The sequence below is a fragment of the Parus major genome, chromosome 1A (genome assembly GCF_001522545.3).
Source record: "Parus major isolate Abel chromosome 1A, Parus_major1.1, whole genome shotgun sequence".
Classification (NCBI taxonomy): domain Eukaryota; kingdom Metazoa; phylum Chordata; class Aves; order Passeriformes; family Paridae; genus Parus; species Parus major.
In genome coordinates this window covers 62,518,683-62,536,082 of record NC_031773.1, presented here as the reverse complement: position 1 = coordinate 62,536,082, position 17,400 = coordinate 62,518,683, and the positions used below count along the sequence as shown (strand labels likewise).

The window sequence follows — 17,400 nt, the reverse complement described above, 5'->3', positions numbered from 1 at the left end:
CCATTCTTCCAGCAGCACTGCTACACATTGAGATCACAGAGCTTGTTGTCACACAGAGTAACTCAGACAGAGTTCTCACCAATCAAGGGTCATTTCTGTAGTAAAATGAGAGGAGGTGCCCTTCCCAGCACCAGAATTCTCTAGGGATTATGTTTGACACTGTGGTATTATGTTTTGAGCATAAAAATTAGATACATGGATTTGTCACTAAATTCATCTGTGCATACGTTTGTCATCCATCTGTTCATTGCAACTTAAACTTGTGGATAATGGTTTTTTTAGTAAATTGTTAAAAAAGTGCTAAAATGTGAGTGCTGGACCCTATCAATTTAATAATGCATTGTTTATAGATTTCAGTAAATATTTTAATTAATTTCACTGAGAAATCTACGTAAAGATTTTAGGAAAAAAATGAAGTTAATTACCAGCTTCAGAAATTCCCTGAGAATGTGTTTATGCAAACATATACACATACCTATACATTATACAACTGTCTATGTGAGAATGTTTTCTAAACATAAAATCTGCCTGATTCAGGTACTCAGATTGAAAAAACGTCAGTCTAATGGACTGAAAGTTAGAGAATATTGCAAACAGCTTGAAAATTCTTGTCAGAGAAGCTTGGCTTGAAATCAGCAGTAAGCAGAGCTCTGAACATTGCACATGTGTGCCTGGAGCACAAGTGTATGAGCATGGGTGAGGGCATCTCTCCTCTGCCCTGGACTCAAATATTTGCCCTCTCCAGGTGTGTTCACAGTCACAGACAGCTCTGTGGGCACAGCTCTGACAGTCCTAGCTCAGTTTAGGGGTAGGAGCTATGTGTGGTGCTTTCATTTTATTTTTTTTTTCCCTAAGCACTTCAGCCACCACATCAGGGAGAATTGTGCTAGAATCCTGCCTGTCTTTTTGCACGCATTCAGGGAGGGGAATGGGCTCTTGTTTTCATAGTCAAGGAGAAAAGCTTTGCATACTTGACCCATTCAAAGCTTTCCAAGTCAGGTGGTGAGCAGGAAGCTCACTCAAGTCTGTAAATCTTCAAAAAAGAAAGGTTTCTCAAGTTTCTACAATCACACCTTGTTTCAGCTGAGTTTGGCACTCTGCATAGGTACCCCTGCCTGCCTGTGTGTGTTTATAGACACATAAAACAATGACAAATAAAGCTATTAAAAGCATATTTTGTCCGAATATAAGGCATTTTAAAGAAGTTTTAATATGTTGATTGATGGTACTCACTCACAGTTTACCCTGTGGGTGGAAATTCCAAGGTCAGAATTACATATACTTCAGAATTTCAAAATTTCAGATGAAGACTGTTCAGAGAATTTATTGGATTATGTAATTTACTAAGAAAATACGTGAAGATAATCATATGTAAAGAACAATGGTTTATCATCAGAAAGTGTGCCCTTTTTTAAAATTTATTTTGACAGCATTGTTTGTTTAATTATGTATGATACTTCAAAACACACTAGTAAATTGTATTTAGTATATTTTGTAAAAGCAGTAAAGTTGTAGCAAGAGGAGGTATTACTGCAGAAGTCAGTTATTAAAAATTTGCTAGGAAGAGAGGTGAAACTACCAGGATTTTTGTTGCATTTAAGTGTGGAGGCTCAGGAAGAAAAAACGTAACAAATGACATTTATGTATAAATATTGTATGTATTACTATATGTAGAGATAATATGCATCAAAATTTCACATTTTATGGCCCTGATCCTGCAAAGGCTTGTGTTGTTTGCCTGACTTTACCCACTACTTCTTGTCACATGAGGGGCTAGGAATCTGCCTGCCCAGATCTGACTGTAGGTTTGCAGCAAGTGAAATGGCACAGGAGAAGAGAAAGTGTGCTGGAATAGAGCATTTTGATGGTAATTTTGCAAGACCTGACTTTACTGTTCTGTCCATCTGTCTGTTTCAAAATATGTGAGTCCCTACATTGCAGATCCCTTCACAGCATATAAAGCAAATGTCAAGATTTGTTTAAAGACCAAGGTTTTCAGCTTTTCTATTTGTAAAAAATCCCTGATGCAGCATCAGGAAAAGGGGCTGGGGCTGTTTTCCTGGGCCATTAGGACTTCAGCAGTGATTAGACAACTCTAGATCTAGGCTAAATCTTAGGATTTTCTTTGCTGAAACACCAGTATGTCAGTGCCTACACGCAGAATTTGAAAGCACACCCACATCTGGGCATCCTGCAGAGCTCATCTGCTTTACCCTGAATTCTTAACGTTGTTCAACACAGGCCCACTCTGTATTTCCATCTTACGCAGTATTAGTTGGTGTGCAGTGTTTTGACAGTCATGTGTTTATCACTGTGTCATTCATCCCCAAATCCAGGAGGTACTACGTGTGGAAAGTCAGTGTCACTTTTCTAGCCACTCTCTTTGCCAGAAAAGGCTTGGGATAATTTCTCTGCAAGGAGACAAAGCTGCTGAGCAGGATTCTGGTCACAGGGGTGCTGCCCTGTGTAACACAGAGCCCTGCCACAGATCCCCAGGCACAGACATTACCTCTCTATGGCATGAGAAGTGACGTGCTGGAGTTTCACTCCAAACCCTAAAAGCCATCCAGCCATGCATTTATGGTGCTGGGCCTAAGCTAGTAACAATGTCATTAAACTCTTTTCCATTCCAGGACTAGCTGGGGGATCTCTGCATGCTGTGTGTTGTAAACATCATGACAAATGATGGGTTTGACTTGAAAGCAATGTTTGCTAAGAAAGGCCTGCCCATTGCCCCTTTTCAGGACAAAGACATCATTGATTTTGCATTGCTTATCTCTGAATGTGAGGTCAGGTGGTACCTGCTCTTCTCTCCAGAAGCCCAGAGTGCAGCAGGGAATAAAGACTCAAAGAGTAATGGGGGAAATGGTGTCACTAATCAGAAGGGGCCTTTCTAGAGGGAATGAAACTGTTTTCTTTCCTGGGGAAAGGATAACTGTGCTCTCTGTACTGCAAGTCTTGGGGGTACAGTGGGATAAGACCAGCCTGAGTAATAGCATGAGCTAACCATAAAAAAAGGAAGAACAAGAGGAAGTCAAGTATGACATATGACGGTATGAACCCGTTAAATTGAGAAACTATTCAAACATTTTTCCAGTGGGAAACTTGACTATTTTCCAATAAAGTTTTCTTTCTAGGCCACAGGTTTCACAGCTTGAACTATTCCTGTTATTTAAAATATATCTTACCCTGAAGCACTTCTATATTTAATGGAAAAATAAAATGGGGCAACTGGTTCAAGAACTTTTACTTTCTGCTCCCATATTATATCCTTTAAGAAATACTAGTTTATAACTTTCAGCAGGCATTTGAAAACTATTTTGAAGCCTTTATTATATTGAACTATTTGAAGCCCTATCTCAAATATCCAAGTTAACACAGGCAGAAAACAAAGCTGCTGGCAATGCAGCCATAGTGCAACTCCAGGGAGAAATGTGCCAGCACTCCAGTGCTTTTCCCTTCATGACACAGTAAATTCTCTAAGTTGGGGCTGGCAGTGTTTCCCAGTACTTGGTCTTGGAGTTAAAGCCCCACTGACACATATGGGATAGTTTATAGCTTTTAGAGGCACTGCTTTAGGGTCTTTGAAGGCTCCTCTACCTGACTGCAGAGCATTTACAGTCAGTTCCGATTCTGCTGCTCACCAGCCTGGGAGCAGAAAGACCCGGTGTTTGTCAGGAATGATTAAGCTGTGGACATGTGTATATCCAAATCTGATGCCTTGATCCAGCTGTGGATCACAGTGACCAGACAGGAGCACGTGGAGCAGAGCCTTCTCTGAACAGGAGGTGTAAACAGACACGTGGCCAAGGGAAAGTGTGGGGACACAGCAGAGCAGACCCTGGGCGTCCATTCCTCCAAATTACACTGCCTTGTGAGAATGGTTTTACTGCCCACCTGAAGGGCATAATAAGGTAGATAAATTTCAGTAAAATACTGAGTCAAAATTTCCAGTGCCATCTCTCTCTGTATCTTGGCCATACCCAGGAGGTTTATGAGTCAGATACAAACAAGACCAGAACCCTGTCTAGAAGCTCTGACAGATTCCCAGCCCAAAGCGAAATGGCCTTAGGTGCCTTGTTCTGGGTGACCTACTTGTTTTTCTGCCTTGCAGTGTTCGGGGATGAGTAGCATCTCAACTTTTTTATTTTTTTTTTCCTTTTTTTTTTTTTTTTTTTTTTTTTTTTTCTTTTTTTGTTGTTGTTGTTGGTGACAGGATCTCGCTGGAAAGCTATGACAAACCTAGAGAAGCAGCCATACTATGAGGAGCAGGCCCGGCTCAGCAAACAGCACCTGGAGAAGTACCCAGACTACAAATACAAGCCCAGGCCGAAGCGTACCTGCCTTGTAGATGGCAAAAAACTACGCATTGGCGAGTACAAGGCCATCATGCGCAACAGACGCCAGGAGATGAGGCAGTACTTTAATGTTGGGTATGAGACCTTTCAAAACTACTGCTCATTTCATCAAAAGCAAAAAGTAAAAATCAGGGAGAATTCTTCATTGTAATTTATTGGCAAGAAGGTTGGATATTGCTAATGGAAAATGAGAGTTGTACTTGATAAGGAAGTGTTCCAGGAGGAAGTTAGGCAGTTTTAGGAATCTTTTTGTTGGCTCTGTTTTATGCTCGTGTGAACACCTCCGCCAACTGTCTCATTTCCACTCTGATCAGGAAAAAAGAGGCTTTAAGATTTTCTAATGAAATGTAAGTCTTCTAGTAAAGCCTTATAACTATTATGAGGCCACAGAGAGAGTATCTGGATGAATCTGTGGTAGTGCCTCTTGATCAAAAAGCCAAAAATAAAAGTTTGCACTCAGTGTGATCTGTGGCAATTGGTCTGCAAAAGGACTGCTGAGCACACTGAACTTGAGCTGGAATATTGATGTGGCTCAGTTGATTCATATCAAACTGTGTTCATATCATCTCTACATTGTTCATTTGTCCTTCCAGGGAGCATCTTACAGTCCAGCAAGTTAAATGCTTTCTGTTGAGCAGAAATTTTAAGACCAGTTCTGATAAACAGCTAATAGATCACTTTGATACGATTACAATAAAATATGCCTAGAACATATGCCATATATTTTCTTTCTGCAGATATTCCTTGCTGTTGGTTACAGCAGATGAAAAAGAATCAGAAGTAATCAAATATTCCACAATATTTCTGTATTCGCTTGAGAAAATTAAAAGCTGCACAGTGATCCTAAAAAAAAAAAAAAAGCAAAACCAGCAACAAGAGTGACCCTCTGAAATAATGGAATTTATGTTCTGTTTCATCTTAATTTGGAATCCTTTTGGTATTAACTGGGTTGCACATCTCTTTAGTTAATGGCTAGAAGTAGCAATAAAGGAGAGAACATCTATCTAGTGCCTGTTAAGTGTCATCAGACTGTGTTTTAAACAGCTACAGTGTGCATTGTTAGAATAAGCCGCTCAGCAGAGAAATTTGAGCTGCTTAACCCTGCGGTGCTGGCAGGTCCAGTGATCCCAGTGGTAAGCACTGAAACAAACACAGGGAAGTCAGCCAACATTTGGCTTCAAGAGATTAAAAAAAGAGGAGGGGGCCTTATGGAAAAAGAATAGGTGGCAACAGAGCCCCCAAAACACTGCTTATCTGGTTAACATGCATGCCTCATCATGGGGAAAAAAAAATTAACCTTGTAACATTCTGCCTACAGAAATTCAGCTTTCCAAACAAGGCTGACATTGAAATCAAGATATTTCTGGAGGTAATTTGCACTGGGGCAGCAGTGCACAAAACCTGGGGCGAAATCTTTATGGAAGCAGCTGGCAGAGTGGCTGCAGTGGGGCTGGTGTGGTGTCCCCAGCCACAGCACCACAGTTGCATTCCTGGTTTAAGTTCCCCATCTGTTGCATGCACCAATAGAGGTCATCTAGGGCTAAACTCCTAAACACCAGCCCAGCTCCTGCCTGGGCACCACAGGAAGTGCTTGGTTTAGCAGGAGCTGTGGCTGTGCTGGAGACATCACAGTGGGAAGGACTGGGAATTTTTTTATGTTCCCCCTTTCCTCATCTTCAGTGGTAGCATGGCAAGTGTGGACTGCTGAGAGCCCTAATACATTGCCATCTGAGGACTGCTGCAAGATCCTCTAGGCTGGACATCCCACAGAAGTGGAAAAATATTATTCTTAAATTATTTAATATTTGAAAAGCACTCTGAAAAGCACCGTTTAAGTGCAAAGTGTTTCCATTGTTAAATATTAAAACCAATTTAAGTGTGCTGAATCTTGTTGCAGAGATGCTGACTCCAGAAAACAAAAGCCTTCCTACTGAATTAAGAATAAAATGCAAATTAGATCTGCTCCCTACTTTAAGAGCTGCATCTTCAGCTGAGACAACTTGAGTTGTTTCAGAAACACGGAAATAAGAGCTCTGTGGAGGGAGGCCTTGCTCGGATGGCAGGCAGGAAGTATCTGAAAATGCAGCAAGCAATTCCAAACAAGTATAAAGCTGTTTGGCAGAGGAAAGTCTTTCAGGATCACTGTACTGTGTGAGGCTTACTGTGCAGCCAGGGCACAGGCAGACAGGGGAACAGGGAAGGGTTTCATTCTTAATTAAGAATGTTCATCTCAAGAGACTCTGCCCTGTCTCCTGTGGCAAGGCTTTTCAGTGCAGATGGACACACCACTGATGACATTACAATGTGCAGCATGTACTGAAGAGAATTACAGCAATGGAATTACTTCATGCAGGAAGGAAACAAAAGGAGCATGAATTTTAAACCTCTAGGCTTGTTGGGACTCTGAAGCTTCTCAGGGAAACAAACACTAGTATAACACAGCTAGTGTTCTTGATGCAAAGGGAATTTCTGTGCCCTGGAATAATTCTTCTTTCATTACTGCAGACAGGTTTCCAAGGCTTAGATGCTGTATAAAGGCATCCTGTAGAAGATTTTCTCAAATGCTCATGTTGTTTCCTTGCTTTTTATTTATTTTTAAGTAATGCCCATTTCTGTTTTAAGTCTGCCTTTTCCCAATTTTATCCACTTCCTTCAAAGAACCTGCTTTTCACAAGGGCCGCTCCCAGTGGAAACTCACCTTCCAGAGGGAGACCTTTAGTGATCCATCCTATAAACTCATGTTGGCTCCAGAAAGCCAACCATTCCCCTCCCTAATAATGACCAGGTCCCTGAACTAATGTGGAGTAAGCATTGTCTCTGCTTTCTCCTCATCCACTGGCACTTTCCTGCGGCACCTCCCCATTTTTGTGCCATCTACCTGGATCTTGCTGCCTCTCTACTACTGGCAATTTATGTCTAGTTACTGTGACTTTTATGTCCAGTCCTGATAGCAGGTGGGATTTTTTAAAAGGCAGATTTTCAAAATATTAAGCTGGTTTTAAGTTGGACCACAGTTGGCAAGAATGTTTATTTTTGGCTGGCACCAAGCTGATCCAGAAAAGAAGTTTCCCTCGCAAGGAGGCAAGCTGAAGCTGTGTAGTTCAGCTAGAGATGTTTACATAGGCTGGATTTTCTTATCAGTGGAATTGATTTGGGTTTGATGTTCATTTGTGGAGCATCATTTGGTGAGTTTTGAGCATTGATACACGAATTCCTCCACATGCCCAAGAGCGTGTGCTGTCGAGCTTGCCCTCCCTTTATTCCGTGCAGCATTCCAACAGCCTTTCACTCTCTTCTTCCCGTCAGGCAACAAGCACAGATCCCCATTGCCACCACGGGCGTAGTGTACCCAGGAGCCATCGCCATGGCAGGAATGCCTTCCCCACACCTGCCCTCGGAGCACTCCAGCGTGTCCAGCAGCCCAGAGCCCGGCATGCCCATCATCCAGAGCACTTACGGAATCAAGGGCGAGGAGCCGCACATCAAGGAGGAGATGCAGCCCGACGACGTCAACGGAGAGATCTACGATGAGTACGATGAGGAGGAGGACGACCCCGATGCAGACTATGGCAGTGACAGTGAAAACCACATTGCGGGGCAAGCCAACTGATTCGGGGTCCCAATGTCTCGTGACCTGCAGGACTTCAAGGAAAAAAAGAAAAAAAAAAAATAAATAAATAAAGCCCCATCTGGTTTATCCTTGCCAGTGGCCAAGCACATTAACTTTCTCATACACTGACTGTTACTTTAACTGTTAGTCTTAACTAGTTGGGACATCAGCTGACTAATAGACATCAGCCTGCATCAGAAATAAAAAGGCTCAGAAGAAAGGAAACAAAGACAACGACAACAACAACAGAATGATATAAGCTATGGGTAAAATAATGCCAGTAATTCAGCTGCTATACCCAAGCACTGAAGTCTTACCCGTTGACCTTTTATTATTATTATTATTTTTTTCAAATAAACTTTATGGCTGTTTGTTCTACAATGTTCTAGAAATTCTCACTCAGGTACACAGTGCCAACAAGTGGCTTGTGAATGTGTTTTGTTGTTTTGTGCTACAGTTTAAAGAGAAATAATTTTTTTTTTTTGGTAATGCACCTGACAGGAAAAAGAAAAGATAAAATTCCTTTTAACCCCCTCTGTCTCCTCCTCCTCCTCCTCCTCCTTCTCCTCTTCTTCCTCTTCCTCCTCCTTCTCCTCCTCCCTGTCAAATCTGGGTCAGAAGTGTGTGTGTGTGCGTGCCTGTGCGCATGGCTGGCAAGGAAGGAAGTGGGGAGTCTTTCTGTTAACCCCAACAAGCATTTCCTTTCAAGAGAGGACTTCTCTTCATCAGTTGCACACCATACTGAGTCTTTGAGCAAGTGCCAAATTTGTACTAAAGCGCTGAACTAGTCCAATTTGCTTTTTTTAGGTTGGTCTCTTCTTGTTTTGCTTTACTTTGGCTTTTCATTTTCTTCTTGCTCTGTCTTAAGTTAGGACAGTGTTATATCTTAGACAATCCCTTGAAGAACCTGATATACCAGCAGCTGGTGAGATTAGACATATATTTTTGGTTTTGCTTTTGCTTTTTAAAGGAAACTGTAGGTGCTGTTCTCAGGTGAAAAAAAAAAAAGAGAGAGAGAGAGAGAGAGAGACATAAGAAATCTAGAGAAAAAAATATTTTATGGTCTTGGATTTTCATGTGTGCGTGTTTATGGTACTAATAAGAATTATCTTGGACTATCGTGAGCAAAAAACATGTTCCAGAATGAAGTCCTGCACCCTCCAAATGACTTGGTCTCTAAGAAACCTTTACTTTTCGTTTACACTTCAAGTGGCAGCATAAACAACATATGAAAGGCTTGTCCAAAATGTGGTTTGTTCTGCACAGGACACAGCAACTGGAAATGTTACCTCCTCACTGAGCATAATTAAGTTACCACCAACAGGGTCCAGTTCTGATGAACTCGTACCTTCAGGGTAGTTGAGTACTGATTTCTGATTCAAAAGGCAAATTTTTTTTTAACTGACTTTTTTTTTTTTTTTTCTCCTGTGCACTGGCAGAAATCCTTTTATCAGTGAGATGTTTGTGTAGGAAGGAAAGCTAATAGCTATGAAGAGATTTCCATATTCATAGTGGGGTTATAAGAACTCAAACCTTTGCAGTGCTGAGTTTCCCTCCCTGCTGCCTCTCAAAACTGAAAAATTATCCTCCCATGCTAAAATATTTTCAGTGTTGTTGTAGAGCACTTACATTGCTTGGGCAGTTTTGTCTTCCTTGAGCAACCACAACCAGATGAGGAAGCTGCTCTGTGCCCTGGGAAAGGCAGGTCTTGGGATTGTGCTGAAGCAAAAACCTTCATTGGAATTGTGTTTTTAACTGAGGATGCCAACTTCATGTTGCTTCCTAGAAAATTCCTACTCCCAGAGGGAGATGCACTGCTGTAGTTATCACCTCTAACTTGCAAAATTAGCCCTATGCATCCTGTTGGCAGTGGGATCCCAGCCCAAGCACTCAGCAGAACCCTGGTCACCACAATTTGGCAACACTGATTTAGCAAACAGTCCCTTAATCAGGCAAATTCAGCCCTCAGTGCCAGGTGCAGGAGAAACAGGACAGGTAGGAAGGGGGGAATTGCCTTTCTTTGCCTCTCAAAATCCCACTTGAAGTGTAACTTAACCTCTGCAGACCTTGTGCAAAGCAAAAAGCAAATGCCATTGAAGACTTAGGACAATACTCCAATGAGTGGTTTGGGCATGTGATAGTTTTACCCTGCTACATCTCTGTTCTTTTTCTTCTGTTTTCCCTGTTTTTATTTCCACCTCTGCTTTGAAAAATTCTTTTCTATTTTCTCTCTCTCAGAAGATTTGCTCTGAAATTATGCTTGGAGTAGCTGATCATATCCTCCATGACAGAGAGGGTTCTTTTTTGTTTGTATTTTATGACTGTGTTGGGTTTTGGTTTTTTTTTTTTCAGTTGAACTGCCTCTTCTTGCTAGTGTTGAATGGTAATTATAATAATAATAATAATAATGGTCAGCTGTTCCCAGATTAGTAAATTATGTATAATTTATTTACACCCCCCCTTTTTTAACTTTATTTTATTCTGTTCTAATTTGGCAGTGCAGCAAATGAAGCTGTTAGGCTATTTAAAATGGATACCCCTCCCCACCTTACCTTTTTATATATATATAAATATATATATATACATATGAAAACAAATCGCTTCTTCTTCTGCTCACACCATTTCTCTTTCTTTTATTTTAATTTTGGCCCCAGCCATGTCAACTTCTGATGTTTATTATGATGGAGTGAATTAATGGGAGTGTTGTTTTCAATCTTAATTAACTTCTGCTCTCTCATCACTCATTTTAGTTATTTAATTACACCAGTCATCTAGAGCCAATTTTTTTTAAGCACTCTGTTTGGATAAGAAGGAAAAAAAAAATAGACAATTGTTTTTATATCATTATTATGTACAATGTGAAAACAGATATTTGCTCCTTTTTATTTTATTTTTTTTAAAACTTTTAAATTTGTTCCCTGTCTTTGTGAACAAATTACTTCTGACTCTTGTGGGTTCACCTCACATTTGCTGGATGCTTGATCTCCACCACGGTTTAGAGACTCTCTGGTTTAATTGTGTCACTTCGGGCTACCGGAATACTTTGTTTTAGCTCCAGGTAGGTGCCACTGTGGCAGGTGGGAGCAAGTCTTGGAGGCTTGGGCTGGGAAAAGCCAGTGGGAAGGGGGCCCTTGGACTTCAGTGGGACCAAGTTTCAGTCCTGAATTCTGCGGGAGCCGCTCCTGGAGGCAGCCTGGTGTCCATGGGCACGCTGGGACAGTGCCCTTCTCCAAGAACTCCGTGCTTTTCACACCACCTCACCCAGGGCTCAGCTGAAACAGCTGATTTTTTTCTGTACACATTCCCTTCGGAGAGACTGTGCCCCAGCCTGGCCTTCCCCTGGCCTTCGGAAATGGGTTGCTTTAGCAGACTGTCCACCTCCTCTACATTTGGGATGTTGAAGCTGTTGCAGAAATGTTAAAAAGAAAAAAAAAGAAAAAAAAAAGAGGCCAAAAGATGAAAATACAAATTTTTAAAAATTGGCTCTGGGGTTCCAAACCAGCAAAATACTTAATGCCCATGCTAATGTTTTCTTAGGTCCAAGGATGAGTACCCATATATCCATCACCAGTAGAAGACCACATTTGAAAATAGGGTACTGTTTGTCCCGCTTGAATTTTCTGGGGAAAATAAAGAAAAAACTAAAAAACAGCAACAACAACAACAACAAAAAAGGCAAAACATGCATTTATAAAAATTATCTTCTTGTCTCGTTTCTTTTTTTTTTTTTTCCTGGGTTCTGTGCCCTGGAGCATGTAGAAAAAACAGGTTAGAAGAGATTAGGATTTATTAACCTAAAAGCTCATTGAGGCCCTAATGCCAAGGTGAGCTCTGTTCCCCTCTTCCCTGGGAACCTGGAGAGCCAGGATGCTCCTGGGGAGCTGCCTGGGGTGGGGTGTACAGGCCACCTCCTTCTAAATGCGGGGGTAGCCACCATGCATCTTGTGATCTTGAGAAAAAACATCACCAGCAGTGGGGAAAAGGGGAAAAGGAAAAAAAACTGAAGGCACTTGCTTCTAAGCTCAATTAAATAACACAGAGTATATCCTTTTTTCCATTTATTCATGCCTTATATTAGTAAAATGGGATTTTTAAGTGCATTTAACATCTTTATCTAACCGTTCCGCTATATTAATCAGGCCCCCAGAAAAGAACACTAGCTGCTATTATAGCATTTAATTAGTTTTGTAACCAAATCCTCTTATTATGAATGCATATGGAAGAAACTCTTTCTTCGAAGACATTATTTCAAAGATTTGGTTACTGCAGTAGACTGTCTTTAATTAAATCATTTTTTAGAAAGTAAATTGTCTTTAACCTTTTTACAGCACATTTTCAGAGCTTTTTCTTTTTAATCCAAAGAGATGAGCTGTTATTGTCCCCGAAGAAGCCTCTGACATCACATTTGTAACATCAAAAATAATTATACTCCATGGAAATGTAGGTCTTCCTTAGCAAGAATTCATCTGCTGTAAAGAAAGGCAGCTGTGTGGTATCTCGGACATTTCAGGGCATGATGTGTGGGATAGGAAGTTTCTTTGTCTGACCACTTCTCAGTAGAACCATCCCTTCCATTTTGCAAATAACTGTGTAATTCACTAGATGTGGATTCAAGTGTATCCTCAATTCACAGGGCATGGGCTGTCTGTTTAGCTTGGTTTATATTTACATTTTTTTCAACTTTATCTTAACTTCTCAGTTTCCCAGATTGAAGAACATGTCAAGTTCGTTTTTTCTACTGACTGATTTCTCTACTCCCCAGTGTTTTTTGTCACTGGTGTGCTGAAACAGTATTTATATAGCTCCATTGGCTCTAAAGCTCTTACTCCTCCTAACGTTTTGGATTTTACAAGTGAAATGAAAATAGAAAAGAAATAGAGACAATCAAATGCCTGGAGCTTAAAACAAAGTATGTGCAACCTACCATCTCACTTGAAATTTAATAAAAGAAATAATTATGTAAATATAACATAGAGTTATAGATTTATATTTTGTTCATAACACATAGTGTAATATAAGTTGTATATTTTCATGTTTTTGGTTTTATGTTATCATTCATGCCACAATAAATAAAAAAAACCAGGACTTGATGTACTCTTTAAAAAAAATACAATGTGGATTGCCACCATCCTGGGGTTTTTGTTTTGGTTTTTGGGTTTTTGTTTCTTTTGCATTCCCCTTTTTCAGTATTACTGCCCTGCAAGGCACCAATAAAACAGCAAATGTGTTCTTTACCTATCCTGTGGTCCGTTTGCCACTTATTACAGCAAAGGGTGTGCTAGCAAACTTTAGTGTCAAGAGAAAACAGCTGGGCTCAAGGGGCAGAAAGTGCAATTTAGATTCAGCTTACCAGTCTGCTCCAAGATTCAAGATTTTCATAAAATCACAGGACAAAAAGATCACCCCATCTTTCAAATACTAGCATTAAAGCAGAAGGAGAAGATGGGCCCAGTGGTACAGTGCAATTTCCAGTTCATTGTCAGGACGATGAACAGATGGCCAAATCCAGAGGTTTGGCCCATGCCCACCTTCCCGAGCTGTGTTCTCTTGCCACAGGCTTGTCTGCTCAGACACCAAAGCATGCTCAGGGAAATACCCAATTATAAACACCAGTGACACAAAGCTATGAAAAAAATAGCTCTGCTCATAGTTAGTCAAAATGTCCCAACATGCTGCCTAAACAGTTCATGAAGTTTTGACAGCAGCATATGGCACGAAGTGGGATGAAATGAATTTGTACCTGTTTTTGACAGTAAGTTATTCTGATGGGTGCTTACTCTCAAGTGCCTACGGCTTGACAGATGCCACTCTATGGTTCCAGATTTCCTAAAGGGAAAAGGCAATATTTGGGAAAGCAGGAGGTAGCTGGTGGAGATCCTATGAACCTGTCCCCACTTATTTGGTTTGCCAGGTTGTCCTCTGTGCTTTTCCTGTGAGTGAGGTGGCACCTGAAACATCCCACCAGCAAACCAAACATCTGTTCCAGCAAGGAACAGACACAGCCAAGAGCACCTACAGAGCACCTGTCCAGTGGAAGTGGAAATGGACTTGAGAAGAACCATATGATAGTAGCTCAGGCCAATAACAGTCAGAATCATTTAACCCCTCAAAATCCCTTTTTCTGATACTGTCAGCAATATGTGATGAAGGGAGCCCCTCTCTGGTGCTGACAAGGCACACACTGCCCACCTGAATCTAAGCATGACTGAACAGGTGAGGTCTCACTGCCCTACACAGAGATGGAGTGACTTAGATTTTTTTTTTTTTATTTTTTTTATTATTATTATTATTATTATTTCTTTTTTTCTGGTGGGGCTGGTACCTGACAGAAGCAGCAATGTTCCCTAAATCTGTGGTGGAAAAATGTCAAGGAGAACCTGAAGAAATCTAAGCTGAAGATACATCTAAAATGTCATAGGTGTGGATAAGGCTGAGCTTTTCAAAACCAGGAACAACAACTAGTTAAACCCTAAGTATGCAGCTGAAGTTAAAAAAGTTTCTAGTGTCCTTAAGTGATACGGCCCAGACTTGGGAGTGGTAACAATTCTCTCCCTAGACAAGTTGTGAGGGGGTTTGGGTTGGGTTTTAATTTTTATTTTTTTTCAAAAACTTCTAAAACATTCCAGCAATTGCCTGTAGCAGGAAGGAAGAAAATTAGGATGATTATGACATTAAACTATTTAAAAAAGAAAAGACGTGTGACAATTAACGCATTCCTACCAAGAAAGTAACATACCAAGCTCTGTGTGTGTAGGAAAGTGAAAAGACCCCCCGCAGAAGCCATGAAAGGTTATGGAAAGCGTATGTGCCTCACGAGGAAGCTCAGTGCTGTGACTTTGGCATCAGTGAGAAAAGGGTGCATGGGAGCTTGTCAATAATAAGCTCTCAGTTAATAAATATTCAGCAATACTGTAGGAAAGCAGTGTGGGAGAAGAGCAGGCAGCGTCTGTCGGGCCAGCCAGTGGAAAACACATGCTGTAAAGGTACAGAAAATCCTGTGAACGTACTTATCTAAGTAATCTTAAGTGCCTGAGACCAAGCAAGAGAGTTGGAGTAGCTAATTTCAGTCACTGGGATGCTCTGTTGATGTCTGGTGCTGTAACAGGAGCACTTACACACTGGAATCAGAGATTCTTGTAAGATAGCAACAAAGACAGGAAAAAGAAACAAGGACTGTAGCATCCTTGGCCTAATTCAGGAAGGCTGGTGGTGTTGGCAGCCCTGTGAACATCAGCTGTGCCCCAGGTGCACCTCATCCCTGCAGGAGCAGCTGTGCAGGGCTGTACAGGGGTGGCAGCCTGCCTTCCCTGCTCTGGGATGGATTTGCAAGGCACTGCAGGAGTTCCATGCTTGTTTTTCTCTTCTAAATAAATTTGATCTCAGTTAATGAAGAAGAAATCCTGCAGATTGCCAGGTATTATTTGGAGCTGCTGCTGTCCAGCCTTCATTCATGCAAACCCTGCATTCATCACTGCAGCCATTGCCTTATGGCATTGCTCAGGTGGGTCACAGGTTCCCACTGCCAGCACTCACCTGGGAACCTCCCGCCTTCACTTACACCACATCTGGCCTGGCCACTTGGAAATCCAGCCTTGGGAGTTGTCTGTCTGTATCCAACACCCTGAGAGATCAGCCAGTCCTTGGTGGTTTAGGGGTTTTTGGGGTTTGGATGTTTTTTTTCCAGCAGGTCTCTGCGGCCAGGGAAGCAGGGAGAGGACCAAGTGCTCAGATGGAGCTGTCCTCCATCACAGACAGACTCTGCTCAGAGCACTGGATGTCCAATAAACTCAGCTCTCACCACCACTCAGCTCCAAATGGCTGAAGAGGATGTGATGGGGGTTTCCCACCCACTAACCTGATCAGAGCAGACTGCTTGACACGAGATTAGTAGTTTCTTGATTTTGGGCCCGGTTATTTGCAGATTTACAATAATTTGCCTCTTAGGACACTTCTAAACTTGCTGTCAGAGGCAGCATGGAATGTTACTTTGACCAAAATCAGGAATGCCCTTCACCCCTTCCTTGTGGAGGCCAAGCCTTTAGGAAGAGGTTAAAGTTGCACCAAAATGCACCTCTCCACAAAAACCTGAAATAATTCAAGCAGGGAGACTTTCAGCAGAGTTGTGCCTAAATGAGAGTAGAAGGGACATACATAATTGAAAGCCTAATTAAAAGCACAAATTTCAGGTTTAGCTAAAACTCTGTGTGGGAATTCAAGCTGCAGTTTGAATGGCTTTTTGAGATAAGTTAGACTTGGTTTGAATCTTGACTGTGTGTTTCATCTTAGTTAGCAATGTCAGGAAGGAGGGAGGAGGGCTGGTGTATCCCAAATAATGCATGTCAGCTGCTGGTATAGCCACGGTTTTAGCCATAAGAAGGACCCTTTTTAGTGCAAATCATCACCCCTGGAAAATGTTCCTGGTAATTCCAGGCAGCATCAGTGGTGCTGCAGGGCCTGGGGTGAGTGTCAGCTGTACTGATGAAGCTGTACAGAACTGAGTGTGTGTGCCTGAAGATGGGGCTCAAGCTAAGCCCTGCAAAGCCCCTCCTATGCCCCCACAAGAGCATCCCCACACAGGGATTTGTGTCAGTTTAACTTCACTTTATCAGCACAACTTTCACAGGCACTGAATGCCTAACCCACCAAGGATAAATCAATGCCTCCCCTTGTATTTAACAGAGATATGACTTAAATACAGTGAGTAAATCAAAGTAATTATTTAAAATTAAAATGATTTAAGAGAGTTAATCTGGGAGAATGGCATGGTGGTTACAGAAGCGGCTGAGACACGGGACTTCAGCAGCTATTCCTGACTCTGTCAGGGACTTGCTCTACAACTTCAGGAAAATTACTCAGCCCATCTCTAAGACTGCTATAATAATGCCTACTTCAAAGGGGTGTTATGAGGTTTAATTCATTAATGCCTGCAAAGCACTTTGAGATCTTTGGATTAAAGGCACTACAGTGCAAAGTATTATTAGCTACAGGAAAAGCTCTCAGACAAGCATGGCATTAAATGTCTGAAGTTAAAAAAAATAGGAAGAAAAAAAACCCCAAAGATGAGCAAATAGTGGGTGGTTTGGGTTTGTTTTTTTCTCTGTGGCCAGGTTTCCATTATTCAGATCTGTGCTTTGCTAAACTGAGGCCAGGGATGGTACAGCTCAGGGTCTGATTTCATTGTCATTTCTAGAGCTCCCATATTTTTAACATAACTGTTTGGATTTGGGGCTTTTGGGGGGGGCTTCATTTTATCAAAATCCAGATTTTGTGGATCAAAAGCCTATTCAACTTCCCTCTAAGGATATATTTACCCACTGAGTTAGACAAGAAGAAGAAAATAATTTTCCTTTGTTTTGACAACTTAGGGGTTTTTTTAATTCAGTTTGTGTGTTTACTTTCCCAATGAAAAGTCTATTCCATTTGATTTTAAAG

General features: G+C 41.4%; 1 protein-coding gene across 9 annotated transcripts in view; it reads left to right on the top strand.

Moving 5' to 3' along the window:
* SOX5 (SRY-box transcription factor 5) overlaps window positions 1–13,206 on the top strand; it is a 618,882-nt gene extending 605,676 nt beyond the window's left edge. For all 9 annotated transcript variants that reach the window (XM_015627613.1, XM_015627615.3, XM_015627614.3 and 6 more), the window contains 2 exons: window positions 4,217–4,433; window positions 7,665–13,206. In XM_015627613.1, coding sequence (XP_015483099.1) covers window positions 4,217–4,433; window positions 7,665–7,968 — 521 coding nt within the window. In that variant the 3' untranslated portion in view covers window positions 7,969–13,206. The remainder of the gene's footprint in view (window positions 1–4,216; window positions 4,434–7,664) is intronic.
* Window positions 13,207–17,400: the final 4,194 nt, after the last annotated feature.